The sequence below is a fragment of the Sebastes fasciatus genome, chromosome 2 (assembly GCF_043250625.1).
Source record: "Sebastes fasciatus isolate fSebFas1 chromosome 2, fSebFas1.pri, whole genome shotgun sequence".
Lineage (NCBI taxonomy): Eukaryota > Metazoa > Chordata > Actinopteri > Perciformes > Sebastidae > Sebastes > Sebastes fasciatus.
This window is the reverse complement of record NC_133796.1, coordinates 1400040-1422136: the sequence shown is the minus strand read 5'-3', so window position 1 is coordinate 1422136 and position 22097 is coordinate 1400040. Positions and strand designations below refer to the sequence as shown.

The 22097-nt window shown below is 40.8% G+C and overlaps 1 protein-coding gene across 1 annotated transcript in view; it reads left to right on the top strand.

The window, feature by feature from the left end:
- Positions 1-7569: 7569 nt before the first annotated feature.
- trpm1a (transient receptor potential cation channel, subfamily M, member 1a) overlaps positions 7570-22097 on the top strand; it is a 38215-nt gene continuing 23687 nt past the window's right edge. The window contains exons 1-7 of the mRNA XM_074657093.1: positions 7570-8329; positions 17854-17930; positions 18093-18270; positions 19105-19318; positions 20195-20319; positions 21043-21214; positions 21848-22022. Coding sequence (XP_074513194.1) covers positions 8246-8329; positions 17854-17930; positions 18093-18270; positions 19105-19318; positions 20195-20319; positions 21043-21214; positions 21848-22022 — 1025 coding nt within the window. The 5' untranslated portion in view covers positions 7570-8245. The remainder of the gene's footprint in view (positions 8330-17853; positions 17931-18092; positions 18271-19104; positions 19319-20194; positions 20320-21042; positions 21215-21847; positions 22023-22097) is intronic.

The following is a 22097-nucleotide window of genomic DNA, read 5'->3' as shown; positions in this document are numbered from 1 at the left end:
TCATAATAACATCACTACATAACAACATTCATCATAATAACATCACTACATAACAACACTGCATCATAATAACATCACTATTTCATCATAATAACACCACTATATAACAACATTCATCATAATAACATCACTACATAACAACATTCATCATAATAACATCACTATATAACAACATTCATCATAATAACATCACTATATAACAACATTCATCATAATAACATCACTATATAACAACATTCATCATAATAACATCACTATATAACAACATTCATCATAATAACATCACTATATAACAACATTCATCATAATAACATCACTATATAACAACATTCATCATAATAACATCACTATATAACAACATTCATCATAATAACATCACTATATAACAACATTCATCATAATAACATCACTATATAACAACATTCATCATAATAACATCACTATATAACAACATTCATCATAATAACATCACTACATAACAACATTCATCATAATAACATCACTACATAACAACATTCATCATAATAACATCACTATATAACAACATTCATCATAATAACATCACTACATAACAACATTCATCATAATAACATCACTACATAACAACATTCATCATAATAACATCACTACATAACAACATTCATCATAATAACATCACTATATAACAACATTCATCATAATAACATCACTATATAACAACATTCATCATAATAACATCACTATATAACAACATTCATCATAATAACATCACTATATAACAACATTCATCATAATAACATCACTATATAACAACATTCATCATAATAACATCACTATATAACAACATTCATCATAATAACATCACTATATAACAACATTCATCATAATAACATCACTACATAACAACATTCATCATAATAACATCACTACATAACAACATTCATCATAATAACATCACTATATAACAACATTCATCATAATAACATCACTATATAACAACATTCATCATAATAACATCACTATATAACAACATTCATCATAATAACATCACTATATAACAACATTCATCATAATAACATCACTACATAACAACATTCATCATAATAACATCACTATATAACAACATTCATCATAATAACATCACTATATAACAACATTCATCATAATAACATCACTATATTACAACATTCATCATAATAACATCACTACATAACAACATTCATCATAATAACATCACTATATAACAACATTCATCATAATAACATCACTATATAACAACATTCATCATAATAACATCACTATATAACAACATTCATCATAATAACATCACTATATAACAACATTCATCATAATAACATCACTACATAACAACATTCATCATAATAACATCACTATATAACAACATTCATCATAATAACACCACTATATAACAACATTCATCATAATAACATCACTATATAACAACATTCATCATAATAACATCACTATATAACAACATTCATCATAATAACATCACTACATAACAACATTCATCATAATAACATCACTACATAACAACATTCATCATAATAACACCACTACATAACAACATTCATCATAATAACACCACTACATAACAACATTCATCATAATAACATCACTACATAACAACATTCATCATAATAACATCACTATATAACAACATTCATCATAATAACATCACTACATAACAACATTCATCATAATAACATCACTATATAACAACATTCATCATAATAACATCACTATATAACAACATTCATCATAATAACATCACTATATAACAACATTCATCATAATAACATCACTATATTACAACATTCATCATAATAACATCACTACATAACAACATTCATCATAATAACATCACTATATAACAACATTCATCATAATAACATCACTATATAACAACATTCATCATAATAACATCACTACATAACAACATTCATCATAATAACACCACTATATAACAACATTCATCATAATAACATCACTATATAACAACATTCATCATAATAACATCACTATATTACAACATTCATCATAATAACACCACTATATTACAACATTCATCATAATAACATCACTATATAACAACATTCATCATAATAACATCACTATATAACAACATTCATCATAATAACATCACTATATTACAACATTCATCATAATAACATCACTACATAACAACATTCATCATAATAACATCACTATATAACAACATTCATCATAATAACATCACTATATAACAACATTCATCATAATAACATCACTACATAACAACATTCATCATAATAACACCACTATATAACAACATTCATCATAATAACATCACTATATAACAACATTCATCATAATAACATCACTATATTACAACATTCATCATAATAACACCACTATATTACAACATTCATCATAATAACATCACTACATAACAACATTCATCATAATAACATCACTATATAACAACATTCATCATAATAACATCACTATATAACAACATTCATCATAATAACATCACTACATAACAACATTCATCATAATAACACCACTATATAACAACATTCATCATAATAACATCACTACATAACAACATTCATCATAATAACACCACTATATTACAACATTCATCATAATAACATCACTATATAACAACATTCATCATAATAACATCACTATATTACAACATTCATCATAATAACATCACTATATAACAACATTCATCATAATAACATCACTACATAACAACATTCATCATAATAACATCACTATATAACAACATTCATCATAATAACATCACTATATAACAACATTCATCATAATAACATCACTACATAACAACATTCATCATAATAACATCACTATATAACAACATTCATCATAATAACATCACTATATAACAACATTCATCATAATAACATCACTATATAACAACATTCATCATAATTAGCAGGTTTGTTCTTCAGTCTGTGTCACAAACAAACTCTGAATCAGCATTTTATCAGTTGATTTTATCTTTTTCTGACCTTCTGACACTTCCTGCTTTTACCCCCTTGGTGATGTCATTGATGATGTCATGGGATAGACCAAATATGGGCGGGGGGGATTTACTTGAAGATATCATGTTGATTAAGATGAGTCATGTTTAAAGTGTTCACACAGAAAACAATGAATGTTGATGTATTTCGTGTTTGAACTGTTGATGTTTGATGATTAATGTCACTTCCTGTCACCCACCTGTGTCAGGTGTTTAGAGCCGGACACACCTGAGTGAAGTTTGGTCCTGGCTGAGATCAACATGTGCTCCAGGTTGAAGGGAGTATTTAAGCTGCTGGTCTGTTTCAGTCCAGAAGAACATGTATTTAAACAGTAAACATCAGGTGAAGTGATGAGGCTGGATGCAGGTGTTTCATATAAAGAGAATAATGAAAGTGCTTCAGGTGGTTCAGGTGGTTCAGGTGTACCAGGTGAGTTGCTTTAACTTCTTTACTCGAGTTAGTTAAAGTGTTTTCAAAGTCCCTCAGATGCGCTTCTCCTGTCTGTGGACCCAATATAGCGTCACCCATGTCCTCTACTGGGCGACCAAAGCCACATGACCATATTTATCTACTGTATGTGCTCCACTGGCTGATATGTGGCCGTGTGTGTTTTGACGGGTTGTCTTTTATATTTTAAAATGGTTTTCTGCCCAGACTACAAGCTGCGGTCGGACAGTTTCCAGCAGCCTTCAAAGAATTTACAGGAAATCACAGAGATAGTTACTTCCTGTTAGATCAGAAATGTATCCGGCGTTGGATTCTATCCTTTATTATCATTATTATTATCATCAACCACACCAGACGTGTTTGTTAACAGATGAAACCTTCATTGCACAACATGAGACTAATATCCTATAATCTAGCGTTAGATATATTACACAGAAAGTTGTGACTTTCTACAACACGTGGTGTTCGCTGTCAAAACTGAGAGCCAATCAGCTCTTTGATCAGGCGACAGCCAGGCGTTTCCCATCATGCCCCTGGGTCTTGCAGTCGGTGGAGAGCAGCTGCGGCGCCTGGTTTTAAAAACTGCGGCCGCCTCGATCTGGTGAGGTCGTCGTTGCCCACGTGGTCACGACGTCAGAGCAAGTCGGCATCAAGTCGGACACAAATCTAACCAGCATGCATTGCAAGGTGATCGCCGGTGATCGATTCTGCGCCGGCCTGGTGGTTTAATTAATTAATTAATTAATTAATTAAACTAAATTGTGAAAGGGTTTAGAACATTATGATAAAAGTATATGATGGTCATTCCCATTAATCGCAAATTAATCTCATGTTTTATCTGTTCTAAATGAACCTTAAAGGAGATCAGTCCAGTATTTAATCCTCTTATCAACATGGGAGTGGACAAATTTGCTGCTTTATGTAAATGCATGTATATATTTATTATTGTAAATCAATGAACAACACAGATCAATGACAGATATTGTCCAGAAACCCTCACAGGTACTGCATTTAGCATAAAACAATATGCTCCAATCATAACATGGCAAACTGCAGCCCAACAGGCAACAACAGCTGTCAGTGTGTCAGTGTGCTGACTTGACTATGACTTGCCCCAAACTGCATGTGATGATCATAAAGTGGGCATGTCTGTAAAGGGGAGACTCGTGGGTACCCATAGAACCCATTTACATTCACACATCTGGAGGTCAGAGGTCAAGGGACCCCTTTGAACATGGACATGACAGTTTATCCTCTCCAACATTTAGTGTCAGTTTGGAGCGTTATTTAACCTCCTTCATGACCAGCTGGTCTGACATGGTTGGTACCGATGGATTCATCAGGTTTTATAGTTTCATATGATACCAGGATCTTCACTCTTTGAAACTGTTATAATCACATTAACTTTGTCAGCCCTAAAACAAATTGACTGATCGATGCAGCAGTAAAGCAACTTGCGTGTTCTGAGAGGTAAAATTACTGTGTTTTTGTGGATGGAGTCTGGTGGCTTTGAATTTGTAGGTGTCTAAAATCCGTTTTTCTGCTGCTCCCGTCCACAGCAGCTTCACCTCGCCGTCAGACAGCCCTTCACTGACGGGGAACTGAAGCCGTTATATATCGCTCTCCTCAAAGCCACCAGACTCCATTCACAAAAACAGTCATTTGACCTCTCAGAACACGAGAGTATTCACTCAACCCAACTTCAGAAAATCTGAACTAACCCATTCAGTTATTTTTACACAGCTAACGTTGACTCGGCTAGTGCTAGCGTTCACATTATTCATAACCTGATGGATTAGCTCACTGTGCTAACCTTCGTCACTGCTTTCTGCTAACGGCTGAGTGGACGTCTATATTTGAAATAAAACTGAAAAGAACGCAGACGGACCTGCAGTGTTAGGAACTGAATTCCCCTCAGAACTATAGAGAGAGAAGGGCCTTTGAGCCAGGCATTAACCCCTCAACTGCTACTGTAATCCCGACGGTTTATAATCTGACTCATATAACAGTGTTGTGTGATTACAGCTGAGTATCACTTTAATCCTGCAGCTTCATTAATAATCTACAGTCCAACATTCAATCACATTTATTTCATATTAAATTCAGCCACCAAATAAAGAACACGTTTTCACATCACTGTATTTATGAGGACCGTACCTGGAGTCATTCAGTTCAACTTTATTGTCGTTATGCTGGTGCACAACGACACACAGAAACGTCCAAAGAGTTTATTGTTCATCACAGACCGTTTCAGTAGAATCTGACAATACAATAGAAATAATTTGGTTTTATTTTAGTACGTCTCTTTGTAGGAGGACGTTTTACTGGCGTCTGGTCGTCTCTTTCAGTCCAAAATGGCGGAGTGCTGCTCTGCTGCTGGGAGCCGACGTTGACGTAGAACCAACGGTTGGCTTTCACTTCTTTGTAATATACGTCCTTTAAAACGTCTTCTCCTCGGATTTCTTCGTCTCTTCTCCTCCAATGTCTTCGCCTCTTCTCCTCCGACGCCTTCGCCGTGACGTCGTCGCCTCTTCTCCTCCGACGTCTTCGTCTCTTGTCCTCCGACGTCTTTTCCTCTTCTTTTTCTCCGACATCTTCGTCTCTTCTTCTCCGACTTTTCCGTCTCTTCTTTTTCTCCGACTTTTTTGTCTCTTCTTCTTCTCTGATGTCTTTGTCTTTTCTTCTCTGACGTCTTTGCGTTTTCTTCTTCTCTGACGTCTTTGTCTCTTCATCTCTGACATTTTTGTCTTTTCTTCTTCTCTGATGTCTTTTCCTCGTTTTTTTCTCCGACATCTTCTCCTCTTCTTTTTCTCCGACTTTTTCGTCTCTTCTTCTCTGATGTCTTCGTCTCTTCTTTTCTGATGTCTTTGCCTCTTCTTCTTCTCCGAAATCTTTGTCTCTTCTTCTTTTCTGACGTCTTCCACCTCTTTTTCTTCTCCGACGTCTTCATCTCTTCTTCTCCGACTTCTTTGTCTCTTCTTCTTCTCTGACGTCTTCGCCTCTTCTTCTTCTCTGACGTCTTCCACTTCTTCTCTGACGTCTTTGTCTCTTCTTCTCTGACGTCTTTGCCTCTTCATCTTCTCCGGAGTCGTCATCTGTTCTTCTTTCCGACGTCTTTGCCTCTTCTTCTTCTCTGATATCTTTGCCTCTTCTTCTTCTCCGACGTCTTCGTCTCTTCTTCTCTGACGTCTTTGCCTCTTCTTCTTCTCCGACGTCTTCGTCTCTTCTTCTCTGACGTCTTTGCCTCTTCTTCTTCTCCGACATCTTCTCCTCTTCTTCTTCTCCGACTTCTTTGTCTCTTCTTCTTCTCTGACATCTTCGCCTCTTCTTCTTCTCTGACGTCTTCCACTTCTTCTCTGACGTCTTTGCCTCTTCTTCTTCTCCGACATCTTCTCCTCTTCTTCTTCTCCGACTTCTTTGTCTCTTCTTCTTCTCTGACGTCTTCGCCTCTTCTTCTTCTCTGACGTCTTCCACTTCTTCTCTGACGTCTTTGCCTCTTCTTCTTCTCCGACATCTTCTCCTCTTCTTCTTCTCCGACTTCTTTGTCTCTTCTTCTTCTCTGACGTCTTCGCCTCTTCTTCTTCTCTGACGTCTTCCACTTCTTCTCTGACGTCTTTGCCTCTTCTTCTTCTCCGACGTCTTCGTCTCTTCTTCTCTGACGTCTTTGCCTCTTCTTCTTCTCCGACGTCTTCGTCTCTTCTTCTCTGACGTCTTTGCCTCTTCTTCTTCTCCGACGTCTTCGTCTCTTCTTCTCTGACGTCTTTGCCTCTTCTTCTTCTCCGACGTCTTCGTCTCTTCTTCTTCTCTGACGTCTTCCGCCTCTTTTTCTTCTTCGACGTCTTTGCCTCTTCTTCTCTGACGTCTTTGTCTCTTCTTCTTCTCTGACGTCTTTGCCTCTTCTTCTTCTCTGACATCTTCGTCTCTTCTTCTCTGACGTCTTTGCCTCTTCTTCTTCTCTGACGTCTTCCACTTCTTCTCTGACGTCTTTGCCTCTTCTTCTTCTCCAACGTCTACTCCTTTTCTTCTTCTCCGACTTCTTCGTCTCTTCTTCTTCTCTGACGTCTTCCACTTCTTCTCTGACGTCTTTGTCTCTTCATCTTCTCCGGAGTCGTCGTCTCTTCTTCTTTCCGACGTCTTTGTCTCTTCTTTTTCTTTTTCTTCTTCTTTTTCTTCTTCTTCTTCTCCGACGTCTTCATGTCTTTATTTTAATTACAAATCAATATAAAGTTAATCCCAGACCTGTTGAGATGAACTCAGTAATATTTCAGTGTTGTCTCTCAACGTGACATCAGAGCTGCTCATCTTTTATTATTATAATTATTATAATGCAGCTGTATTTCAATGAATCGTGAATCTCTGTTTCTCTGCTCTCTGTCATCCTAAAGTGGATTTACCTCCAATCACCATTTATTAAATCTCCATCCATTAAAGAGCACCGCCCTCCGTCCTCAGCGGCGTCCACTAATCCTGATTACAGGGGGGGAGAGAGGACGGGGTCTCCGCCTGTCACATCCCATCCCACCGAGAGACGCCTGAACGCATCACACCACTGCAGGCTGGGCCACAGGAGACAGGAGACAGGAGACAAGAGACAGGAGGAGATGGAGGGAGAGAGAAGACGGGGTCTCTGTCTATCTAATACCACCAAGAGACGCCTGAACGCATCACACCAGTGAAGGCCGGACAACAGGAAGTCCACAGGGACGAGACAGAGGAGATAGGAGACAGAGGATGAAGGTGGAGGACCGCTGAACTCTACCAACATGGACAGCAGAGGGAGGAGAGGAACTAACGGATCGTTCAAACGTTCGTCCATCAAACGCAGTGCATCATCCGCATCACAGAGGGTAAGACGGGTTCAAACCCTCACAACTTTATTCACGATTCTAGCAGAAATCACAAAGTGTCCACAGATCCAGAGTCACTTCATTTGTCTCATGTGTCAGATCAGATGTGAAAACAGTTCAGTGTAAACGCATTCAAGACAGACAGTCTGAAACCTCTGGAGGAGGTTTGAGACTCATTCCAGATGTGTAAAGGTGTAAATGCATCCGTCGTCTTAAGACACATCTGTAATGTTTCCTCCTCCTACAGTGTAACACCGCTACGTGTCCTCCTACAACGGCTCCTATGATTAAAAAAGAGAAAAAGTTGCTCCTCATTTTTTGTGCGTTCTCCTACGAATGTCCAGCAACACGTCCCAATTACAGGAAACTACTAAAGCTGGGCATACACTGTCAGTTTTAGAGATGTCCTACTCCTACTGTACGATTTAGATCGTTTGCGATGTAAAGCCAAAGCTCACGACTTGAGTGATCACGCTGTATGGTCCGATCGTCAACCGCGACCTGAGTGATCACACTGTACGGTCCCATAGACTTCTGGCCTCACACGGGGCTCCAATATCGGTCTCCTGGTGAAAGTCTGGTGTTTTTAGACCCACCCATCCACCCCGACCTCCTCCCTTCACCCAGTTCACTGCTCTCTATACTTCCTGGTTCATGATTACGTAGATCACATCTGAGTTGATTTTGTGGGATATATATATATCTACTGTATATATATGAATTACAGTGCTTTACTGTTAGTCGGTCTCTCTGTGACCAGCCTGAACCGGGTCAGTCAGCAGTCTGTGGGCTCCTGAAGGAGTCTGAGCTCAGCTGGATTTGATCTGATACTCTGATATTAATATTAAAAGTCTAAAACGCAGAATAACGTTCTGAACGTGGTTCCATCACTGAAACCATCAATGTCTCGTGTCTGTGGTGTCTAGTATAGATCTAGTTCTACTCTGGTTCACAGTCTACTCTGGTTCTCTCCTTCTTCTTCTCCTTCCCCTTCCTCCTTCTTTCTCCTCCTCTCCCTCCTTCTTCTTCTTCTCGTCCTTCTCCTCCTCCTCCTCAGATCATGTGATCTGACCAGTTTGGGGGGTAATTTGACCCTCTTCCTCTTCCTCTTCCTCTTCCTCTTCCTCTTCCTCTTCCTCCTCCTCCACCTCTTCCTCAGATCATGTGACCACTTCGGGGTTAATAATTGACTTCATGTGATTTTGCTCCACAAACACGATCAGCTGTTTCTCCTCTCAGACGAACATGCGACTGAACTCAGTTTCCTCTCTTCACTCCGAGTTACTATCAGTTATGAACTGATCCGGGGATCAATAATCCCGCTGCAGAGCTGAAACATCCTCCTCTTCATCATCTTCATTGGACACATTTATCAATAATGATCAAATCAATTTCAAATCAAATCAATTTATTTTTGTATAGCGTCAAATCACAACAGAAGTTATCTCAAGACGCTTTATATGTAGAGCAGGTCTATGACCGTACACCATAGTTTTGAGACCCAACAGGATCCACCAAGCGCACTGTGGCCAGGAACAACTCCCCGATTACTGGGAAGAAACCTGGAGCAGAACCGGGCGCAGGGCGGGCGGCCATCTGCCGAGACCGGCTGGGGGGACAGATAGATAGAGAGAGAGAGAGAGAGAGAGAGAGAGAGAGAGAGAGAGATATAGAAGCAGCCACAATAGCAGTCTAGCAGCTGTAATAACTAATACAAGTAGGGCTGATAACACAAAACCAATAGTGGTGGATGGAAAGAGTGATAATACAACTATCGGAAAGCCAGCACTGTCCAGCATCTCTCCTCAGTACGTCCATGTGTGTTGGTGTGGGACGTCCCTGTGATCGATGCCCGTGCGTTGGTTCCTGCAGCATCAGCATGCTTGCTGGGAGCTCTTGATGTCTTTGGCAGTGATTGAGAAGTGTTATTCTCCAGGCTGCCACATTGTCATTAGGTGTTGGAAATCCCTCGTTAGCATTGGTAGTCCCTCGTACAGACGTAGTTAATTAGGGATGGTAGCAGTTGATGTCAAGCAGGCACCGACGCGGCAGCAGATGCAGCCACAATACCGGAGACCACCAAGATCCAGGTGAAACCCTGCTCCAAGTGTACCCATGCTCCAGGTATAACCTCGCTCCCTGGTGTGATCCCGCTCCAGGTATGACCTCACTCCAGGTGTGACCCCGCTCCACGGTTAGCTGCGAGACAAGGAGGCACAAGGACTCCCGGGAAGGAATGAAGTTAGTAACAACATGGACATGGGACATGAGTATATACAGAAGGAGAGGGGAGCTCAGTGTGTCATAGGAAGTTCCTTATGACAGTGTGTCATAGGAAGTCCCCCGGCAGTCTATGCCTATAGCAGCTTAAGTATAAGCGTTATCAAAGAGGAAAGTCTTTAGCCTACTCTTAAATGTAGAGACGGTGTCTGCCTCCCGGACTGAAACTGGGAGCTGGTTCCAGAGAAGAGGAGCTTGATAGCTGAAGGCTCTGGCTCCCATTCTACGTTTGGAGACTCTAGGAACCTCAAGTAACCCTGCATTCTGTGAGCGCAGTGCTCTAGTGGGGTAGTAGGGTACTATGAGCTCTTTAAGATATGATGGGGCCTGACCGTTTAGCGCTTTGTAGGTGAGGAGGACGATTTTAAAATCTATTCTGGATTTTACAGGCAGCCAGTGCAGAGAAGCTAATACAGGCGTAATATGATCTCTTTTTCTAGTTCTAGTCAGAACACGTGCTGCAGCATTCTGGATCAACTGGAGAGTCTTAAGAGACTTATTGGAGCAGCCTGATAATAGGGAATTGCAGTAATCGAGTCTAGAGGTAACAAATGCATGGACTAATTTTTCTGCATCATTTTGACACAGGATGTGCCTGATCTTCGCAATGTTACGTAGATGAAAGAAGGCAGTCCGTGAGGTTTGTTTAATGTGAGAGTTAAAGGACATATCCTGGTCGAAGACAACTCCCAGATTCCTTACGGTGGTGCTGGAGGCCAGGGCAATGCCATCTAAAGTAACTATATCATTAGATAATTTGTTTCGGAGGTGCTCAGGGCCTAGTACAATAACTTCAGTTTTGTCTGAGTTTAACATCAGGAAATTGCAGGTCATCCAGGTTTTTATGTCCTTAAGGCATGCTTGAAGTTTAGTTAACTGGTTTGTTTCGTCTGGCTTGATCGATAGATATAATTGAGTATCATCTGCATAACAATGAAAGTTTATGGAGTGTTTTCTAATAACATTGCCTAAGGGAAGCATATATAAGGTAAATAGAATTGGTCCAAGTACAGAACCCTGTGGAACTCCGTGACTAACTTTGGCGTACATGGAGGACTCATCGTTGACATGTACAAACTGAGATTGATCTGATAAATAGGACTTAAACCAACTTAGTGCAGTTCCTTTAATGCCAATTAAATGTTCCAGTCTTTGTAATAGGATGTGATGGTCAATGGTGTCGAAAGCAGCACTGAGATCTAGCAAGACAAGTACAGAGACAAGTCTTTTGTCCGATGCCATTAGAAGGTCATTTGTAATTTTCACTAGTGCTGTCTCTGTGCTATGGTGCACTCTAAATCCTGACTGATAATCTTCGAATAAATGATTGTTCTGTAGAAAGTCACACAGCTGACTGGCAACTACTTTCTCGAGTATTTTGGAGGTAAAGGGAAGGTTAGATATAGGTCTATAGTTGGCTAGGACCTCTGGATCAAGAGTGGGTTTTTTAAGAAGAGGTTTAATTACCTATACCAATATTATATATATTACCAATAATCCCGCTGCAGAGCTGAAACATCCTCCTCTTCATCATCTTCATTGGACACATTTATCAATAATGATCTGACCAGAAACATGAGCAACACACATCAATGCTATAAACATCTGTAAAGTCAACTCACACCGTCACCGTTAGCCTGTTTAATGATCGCGTTGCTGTATCGAGCCAAACTCTCGTCCTCTCTGATTGGTTGGGAGCTTCAGGTCCACTTCCTGTCTCTGTAAAAAAATAAAAGCCTGTGATATAACGGCTCATTACGCAAACAAGTTGTTCCTCTGAACATTAATCTCATTTAATAATCCTGATAATCCAAAATCCTGCTGGCCTCACTCACACTCTCTGTTCACTGTTGAGTCGTCTTTAATCATTCAGCTCGTTTACAACAACACACGCTTCACGTCTACGAAGTGTTGAAGTGTTGATGGGTGGAAGTGTTGAAGTGTTGAAGTGTTGAAGTGTTGAAGTGTTGATGGGTGGAAGTGTTGAAGTGTTGAAGTTTTGATGGGTGGAAGTGTTGATGGATGGAAGTGTTGAAGTGTTGATGGGTTGAAGTGTTGAAGTGTTGATGGGTGGAAGTGTTGAAGTGTTGATGGGTGGAAGTGTTGAAGTGTTGATGGGTGGAAGTGTTGAAGTGTTGATGGGTGGAAATGTTGAAGTGTTGATGGGTTGAAGTGTTGAAGTGTTGATGGGTGGAAGTTTTGAAGTGTTGAAGTTTTGAAGTGTTGAAGTGTTGAAGTTTTGATGGGTGGAAGTGTTGATGGATGGACGTGTTGAAGTGTTGAAGTGTTGATGGGTGGAAGTGTTGAAGTGTTGATGGGTGGAAGTGTTGAAGTGTTGATGGGTGGAAGTGTTGAAGTGTTGATGGGTGGAAGTGTTGATGGGTGGAAGTGTTGAAGTGTTGATGGATGGAATTGTTGAAGTGTTGATGGATGGAATTGTTGAAGTGTTGATGGGTGGAAGTGTTGAAGTGTTGGAGTGTTGGAGTGTTGAGGGGGTGGATGTGTTGAAGTGTTGAAGGGTGGGTGTGTTGAAGTGTTGATGTGTTGAAGTGTGGAAGTGTTGAAGCGTTGATGCATTGATGCATTGATGCGTTGATGCGTTGAAGTGTTGAAGCATTGATGTCTTGAAGTGTTGAAGCATTGATGCATTGATGCGTTGATGCGTTGATGCGTTGAAGTGTTGAAGCGTTGATGTCTTGAAATGTTGAAGCGTTGAAGCATGGATGCGTTGAAGTGTCGACGTGTGGAAGTGTTGATGTCTTGAAGTGTTGAAGCGTTGATGCGTTGAAGTGTCGACGTGTTGATGCGTTGATGCGTTGAAGTGTTGAAGTGTTGATGTCTTGAAGTGTGGAAGTGTAGAAGCGTTGATGCGTTGATGCGTTGAAGCATCGACGTGTTGAAGTGTCGATGTGTTGATGCGTAGAATTTTGGAAGCGTGGATGTGTTGATGTGTTTAAGTGTGAAAGTGTTGATGTATTTTAGTGTTGAAGTGTTGACGTATGGAAGTGTTGATTCGTTGAAGTGTTGAAGTGTTGAAGTGTTGATGTGTTGAAGTGTTGAAGTGTTGATGTGTTGAAGTGTTGATGTGTTGAAGGGTGGATGTGTGGAAGTGTTGAAGTGTTGAAGTGTTGATGTGTTGATGTGTTGATGTGTTGAAGTGTTGAAGTGTTGAAGTGTTGAAGTGTTGATGTGTTGATGTGTTGAAGTGTTGATGTGTTGATGTGTTGAAGTGTTGAAGTGTTGAAGTGTTGATGTGTTGATGTGTTGAAGTGTTGATGTGTTGAAGTGTTGATGTGTTGAAGGGTGGATGTGTGGAAGTGTCGAGGTGTTGAATTACATGAAGCATGCCGATGACGTTCCGAACTCCTTTAATATTTTACATCTTCTGTTTGGAAGTCATTATTCTCGTGTGTTAATCACCATATTTATTACACGATCACTCTGTAGCGATGCTCTCGTACTCGGTTTACAGTCCGTGATCGCTCTCGTCAATATTTATTGATTACCTGCACCAGAGACGTGACATCACATCGTCTGTCGGGGCCGATTGCAAGGAAATTTAGTTGAATGGATATTTTAGGAGACCATATCTTTTTTATTTAATTTTATTTTTCTTAAATCATGCTTATTATTGTTTCCTTAAGAAAAAGGACAACAACAACCTAAACCACAACAAATAAAACAATATGTAAATAAATGTATAACAGATAGTAATTGTAAATTGAAAAACAAATTATTCAAAAACAAATGAGAGGAAAAAAAGGTTATAATTATAATAATAATAACAATAATAATGAATACATAAATAAATAAATACAATTATAAAATTATATATCAACCTGAACCGCAACAAATTAAACAATATGTGCATATAACAGATAGAAACTGTAAATTGAAGAACAAATTATTTTTTAAAAAATGAGAGAAAAAAGGTAATAATAATAATACAAATAATAAACATAAATAAAGAAATAAATACAATTACAAAATAAAAAATATATAATAGATTCTTTTTTAAAAATGATAAATAAATATAACAATAGTAATGATGATAATAATAAATAAATAAATGAATAAAATAAATTCACACACCAGATTCCCAGCACCTTTAACCCCGGGGTCACGTGACCGTATCTTAATGCGAGACAGAAAACATTGTTTTTTCATGCACTGGTCAATTTCGAGATTTTGCTTCCATAACATGTCTTCTTTCAGGATAGTGGGAAGAAACATTTATTTTACTACTTCTGTAGATTCCTCCCATTCTTTCAACCGTTAGGTAATGCCTCATTTGCATATTTAAACATAACATTTCAGAAAACTCGTAATACAAAGAATAATTATCTTAATGTCAGTATTCAACTGGTGAAGTTTAACGGTGATATCTACTAGTTGATATGTTTAAACTATATTCTGAAGGTTTGTACATATCATTTACAACATTTTATTCCTAAAAACATGGCATCTTTTTTTCTTTTTTTTTATGGCTGACCATATATTCTGATTTATGGGGTGGTATAAAGAGATATCCTCATGTAAAAACCTTCGACTCTAACATGTCGACAAAATGGAACCAGGATTTTGAACTTGGCTTTATCGCCTGAGATATTGATGTTTAAAATGTTCTGCTCATAGAAAACTGCTGCAGATCAAATCAAACGCTTCCTAAACTAACAGCCAGCAGCTGGCGATCCAGATGTTTTGGCTTCACTTTTAGATATTTACTATACAACCCATGTGTTTATGATCAAATTAAGAACATAAAATTGTTTATCTAGCTCTTATTGTTACTAATTTTGCTCTCAAAGTGCACCCAATTGATGCATTTAACTTTAAAATGTAGTTATCAAATAGATATAAGAACTGGACTCATTCAGGACCGGATCTAACAAAAATGAAAAGTTCTTGTTCTCCACCAGAATTACTGAGAATTCACTGAAACAACATTTAACCTCCGGGAGTTAGAATACACTCGACCAGTGAAATGAATGAATACAACGTGAACATTTTGAGACGTTTCTGTTAAAAAATCAGATGAGCTCTGGAGGACGTGTTGAGCTGTTGGCTGTCTGGAGGTTTGTGGGGATTTCTCAAAGCAGATTGTGTTGAGGCCCGGCTCCGTCCGTGAATGAAAACACTCGGCGGGTCATGAGACTCCCAGAAGGATTACCTCGGACCGGAGTCATGAGACCGGCTGCAACAAAGAGCCCTGCTGCCTCACATGCTCGTCATATGAACCCGCTCAGCTGCATGAAGTCAACTCCTTTCTCATCTCTGAGCTACACCAACGCTGTACACTGAGCCGGGTCCTAGGAGAGCTGTTGGGTCCTCGGAGAGCTGTTGGGTCCTCGGAGAGCAGCCGGGTCCCAGAGAGCTGCCGGGTCCTCAGAGAGCTGTTGGGTCCTCGGAGAGCAGTCGGGTCCTCAGAAATCAGCCTGGTCCTCAGTCCTCGGAGAAGGCCCGGTCGGGACCAGTTTTAGGACCGAGCGAGACGTCTGGACGTTCAGGTACAGACGGAGTTGTCGCTGCTGGGGGCGTTCATATGGACCCATTTGAAGGCACCAATAATCACGGAGTCTAGTGAAAGTGCAGTTGGATTCTCTGAACACCGCGGTTGTCTTTTCCGGAGTCCTTCTGAATTCTCCTTCACGTCTTTCCTTGACCTCACGACGTTTTCCATCGAGGTCGAGGAGAAGAAGTTAGGAGAAGGCGTAACTTTTTGACTTTTCGACCGCAGCCCTGTTTGCTTTCTGGTTCAACCTCTACTTCTTCTTCTACTCTGTTTACTGGTAGATTACAGCCTTGCGTAGCCTATAGCGCCAATTACTGACCAAACTACGTAGCCTGGTTTATTAGTTTTAAACCGGTTGAATGAAACACGCCCAATTCATGTTTATTTTTTGTGACATTTAAAAAATTCACTCAAAATTCGCTTTACAACTGAACAGAAACTACAGAAACTAAAACGACTACAGCGACACACAGAGTCATTAGTCTGGATTGAAACGCCCATTTAAAGGACACTTGTGTGTGTTTGCTCTGCAGCAGCAGCAGCAGCAGCAGCAGGATCAGGACGGGACGGGACGATAAGAGGATTTCATGCATAAAGAAATAGAAAGCTCCACTCTCTCAGTAATTAGCCAGATACATGCAGCCATGAACAGTTTATAATGACGGTTTAATTTGGAGCTGCAGCTTAAATGATCGTTCAGAGATTTAAAGTTCTGCAGCAGAGTCGGATTTGGAAATATGCAAAGATTATTTTCAATAATGTTATAAACCTTCCGCGTTTATTAGCTAACAGGGTGACAAGTTATTTACGGTGTAACTTCCTGCAGTGAACTGTGCCTGCGTCGTATGAATCAGTACATTTAATATAAATACTAACCGGTTCCTACCGGTACCTACCGGTACCTACCGGGGAACAAGGGAGCAGCTTTAGAGGATCTATGAACTGAATGATACTGTACCTTCGGGGTTCAACACGCTGTTCTCATCCACCGTTCGTAGCTATACCTATAAGTAATGCACTGTAATTCATATTCAGGAAATCAATTCACATTTAATCCACGTAATTGTGAACCAGGAAGTATAAAGAGCGTCAAACGCCCAACCGGACGGAGGTCGGGTCTAAAAACACTGAAACCAGAAGTCAGTCTTGATTTATGTGTCACGTAATCACACCGTAAATCGCGGGCGGTTTTATGAAGTGTGACCGCCAGCAGTCTTCTTCTTCACTGCCTTTGTGGTCGTATTGTCGTGTTTCTTGGCGTGTTAGCGCCGCCTGCAGGTCAGAGAGATAACGTGAGGCGTGGTTGGCAGGAAGGTGAACGGCGTCCTCGATGTGTGATACGAACAAAACCAGGACTCGCTCAGCAGAGACATTCTTTACTTCTGCAGACTGTCCGTCACACGTCTCTTCATTCATTCTGATTAAATCTAGTTTAGAAGATTTCATTTAGTCTTCAGATGAAACGGAAAGTTCACTGAAGAAATGAGTACTGAAAGTGGGATTGATTGATTGATTGATTGATTGATTGATTGATTGATTACGTTTCCCCTAAACAAAAGTTCTGAGACCATCGATCAATAACTAGCTTGTTTGTAATAAGATCAAACTGATTATTGATTACTGATTATTTCTTATGTTATTTAACCGATTAAATGACCAACATTTCAGTGTCCGTAATGTAAACTGACTCATATTTGAGTAGTCCTGATGTTTCCTTCCTGTTTGTGTTCAGACTCAGAGAGCGTGGATCGAGAGGACTTTCCAGAAGAGAGAATGTGTCCAGATTATTCCCAGCAAAGACGCCAGCAGGTCCGGACAGCCTGGACGGCTTCCAGAGTTTCATATACTCTCTCTTGTTTCCTGTCGTCTCTCTGCCGTCTGATTTAAAGCGTTGTCTGTCTTTATTGTGTTGTTGTTGTTGTTGTTGTTGTTGTTGTTGTTGTTGTTGTTGTTGTTGTTGTTGATGTTCAGGTGCGGTTGTGGTCAGCCGGTGTCGCAGCACACCTCGGTCCCTGCGGGGGCCCCTCTGGTCCAGCTGGAGGTCCAACCTGCAGAGAGGTGGAACCCCCTGAAACACACCCAGACCTCGTCCACCGACTCCTACGGGGTCATCGAGTTCCAGGGAGGAGGACACGTCAACAAGGCCTTGGTGCTTTTATACTTTACTTTAATATAATATATATAGATATAGATATAGATATATATCTATATAGATATATATATCACATGGAATGTTTGTTATTTATCGTTTAATGTGTTTTAGCATTTAATAGTTGATGTTTAATACTTCATATATTATGTGTTTAATCTTTTTAAATATTGTTAATATATTTAATATTTAATATTAATTGCGTGATGATTAGTATTCAACATTTAATTTTAAATGATTAATATTTAACATTCAATGTTTTAGCATTCAATAGTTAATTTTTAATATTTGTGTTTAAAAATTTTTTTTTATATTTTTGTTTTTATATTTAATATTTGTGTTTAATTTTATTTAATATTTTCACATATTTTGATATTTTGAATGTTAATATGTTTAATATTTAATATTAATTGCATGTTGCATGTTTGATATTCAACATTTGACATTAAATGTTTAATATTTAACGTTTAATGTTTTTAATGTTTTAACAGTAAATAGTACATTTTAGTTCAGTATTAAATATTTGATGTTTTATGTTTATTTGTTTAATATTCAACATTTGACATTCAATGTTAAATATTTCACGTTTAATATTTAATATTTAATATTATTTAATGTTTCTGTGGTGCAACAACACCAGCGGATCAATAATAGTTCCTCCTCTTTTCACTCTTCCTCCTCCTCCTCCTCCTCTTCTTCCTCCTCTTCCTCTTCCTCTTCCTCCTCCTCCTCTTCCTCCTCCTCCTCCTCTTCCTCTTCCTCTTCCTCCTCCTCCTCCTCCTCCTCCTCTTCCTCCTCTTCCTCCTCCTCCTCCTCCTCCTCTTCCTCCTCCAGTACATCCGTGTGTCCTATGACTCTAAAGCGGACCACCTGCTCCACCTGATGATGAAGGACTGGCAGCTGGAGCTCCCCACGCTGCTGATCTCGGTCCACGGCGGCCTGCAGAACTTCGACCTGCCGCCCAAACTGAAGCAGGTTTTTGGGAAAGGCCTGATCAAAGCCGCGGTGACCACCGGAGCCTGGATCTTCACCGGAGGAGTCAGCACCGGTACAAACCAGACCTTTTACCTTTCACCGTGTTGATCGGAGACTAGGGTTGAACTCTGGACGGAGCCAGGCTAGCTGTTTCCCCCCGTTTCCAGCCTTTATGCTAAGCTAAGCTAATCCAGCTCTGTTCTCATCAGACAGCTGAACATCTGGAACGAACAGACGAGCAGGACGACTGACGGCGACTAAATTATAATTCATTTGAGCAAAAAGATGTAAAATGTTACTGATGACCACTTCAAGTCCTTTTAGTTTTTCAGTTTAAAACAGAATCCACATCAGTTCAGACGGCTTCAGCTTCATAGACCCTTTTAGTGATGACGTCATGATGAGGTCATAACGGTGCTAGCTGGAGGCTAAACAAAGGAAGGACTGGAGGCTAACGGCTGCTGTTAGCAGAAGGCTAAACTATTAGCACCCCTTTCTCTCCGTCTCTGAAACGCTTCTCTGATGTTGTCCGACTCTCTTTGTGACTGACTTTACTGAAGGATAGTTAACTAGAGACATCCAGAGAGGACAGCGCCGGGTCACGGTCCCTCTGCCTCACTCCTCGCCGCCAGGAGACCACTTCACCTGCAGTAGTCTCCAGCGGCGTAGCGGTCTAATCTGGTCCCGCTGGTTCATGTTAACGTTCCCAACTACCTCTGGTGATCCTGGAGAGAGAGTGACGGCACATGTTGAGAGAAACTAGGATGTTCTTCAGACGTTGTTAATAAAACAAGACAACCATACTTGCCAGCGTTAGCTAGCGTGTTCATGGCTACTAACAGAGTAAGGAGGTCGATAGACGTAACGATGGATGATGTTTGTGTGGTGATCACGTCTTTCTACTGAAACCTCTTCCTCTGACTGGATCCTGATCTCCGTGGCGTTTCAGGAGTGATCCGCCACGTTGGAGACGCTCTCAAAGATCATTCGTCAAAGTCCAGAGGGAAAGTCTGCGCTATCGGCATCGCACCGTGGGGCATCGTGGAGAACAAGGAGGACCTCATCGGGAGAGACGTAAGACAAACCAGAACCAGACCGAACCAGAACCAGACCGAACCAGAACCAGACTGAACCAGAACTAGACCGAACCAGAACCAGACTGAACCAGAACAAACCAGAACCAGACCGAACCAGAACCAGACTGTACCAGAACCAGACTGAACCAGACCGAACAAGAACCAGACTGAACCAGAACAAGACCAAACCAGAACCAGACCGAACCAGAACCAGACCAGACTGAACCAGAACCAGACCAAACCAGAACCAGAACAAACCAGAACCAGAACCAGAACCAGAACAAACCAGAACCAGACTGAACTAGAACTAGACCGAACCAGAACCACCTCTGTAAGCTCTTCACATTCTGTGATAATGTTTTTTAAACTATGATTCTGGCCACATCTGTCACAGTGCACCTTTAACGGGCTCATGTCCCCCTACAGTACCAGCACGGACCACTAGAGGTCCACAGGAAACTGCTGTTACACACACCGACACTCATTGTTTAATAAATCATTAATATAAAGACTGAAAACAAAGAGTCTCGAAGCAAACAGACGAAACTCTGTTGTTTCCTTTATAACAGCTGCAGTAGCACTGCCGCCGTTTTGGAACGAACAATTAACTTTCACTTCTTATCAATAAACGTTCTTTGATTAAAACTCTCCGTTCTTGACTTGAGCCAACGTTGTGACTCCTCCCACCTCCGATTGGGCCAATCACGTGTGTGCGTTCCAGGTAACCCGGCCCTATCAGACCATGTCCAACCCGCTCAGCAAGCTGTCGGTCCTGAACAGCAGCCACTCGCACTTCATCCTGTCTGATAACGGGACCAGCGGGAAGTACGGCGCCGAGGTCCGACTCCGGCGGCAGCTGGAGAAACACATCGCTCTGCAGAAGATCAACACGCGTGAGTCACACACCCGGGACACCTGTCAGCCAATCAGGCGCTTCATCTTTCTTCAGGTCTTCGGATGAAACGTTTTGGACTCCTGGTGGCACCATCATCTGACGAATCATGTGACGAATCATGTGACCAATCATGTGACCAATCATGTGACCAACCATGTGACCAATCATGTGACCAATCATGTGACCAATCATGTGACCAACCATGTGACCAATCATGTGACCAACCATGTGACCAATCATGTGACCAACCATGTGACCAATCATGTGACCAATCATGTGACCAACCATGTGACCAATCATGTGACCAACCATGTGACCTGTGGGTTTCCCTTTGTCATCCTATGCCTGGAGATGTCTGTAAGGCAGGGACAGCAAAGGGAGGCTCAGCCGTCACTCACTTCAACCACAGAAGAACCACAGAAGACCCACACACTGCTAACCAGAGAACCCAGTTAGCCAGTTAATGACTCCCTGGTGATCAATAGAATATCATTAAACACAGTCAGTTTATTAGATATACAGCTGCGTAAACATGCTAGCAGATTAGCTCGCCATCCGTTGTGTTACGGCTCCCCCTCGTTGATCACGTGGCCGTCGGTCATGAACCCTGAGTGTGTTTCCTGTGCGTCAGGTCTGGGCCAGGGTGTCCCCGTGGTGTGTCTGATCCTGGAGGGGGGTCCTAACGTCATCTCCATCGTGTTGGAGAGTCTGAAGGAGGAACCTCCGGTCCCTGTCGTCATCTGTGACGGCAGCGGTCGCGCCTCCGACATCATTTCCTTCGCACACAGATACTGCGGGGATGACGGGTGAGTGACGGTTCGGCGTTCTCAGAGATCAAAGCTCTCGTTACATCACGTGACCGTCTGGTGGTTTTGTTTTCT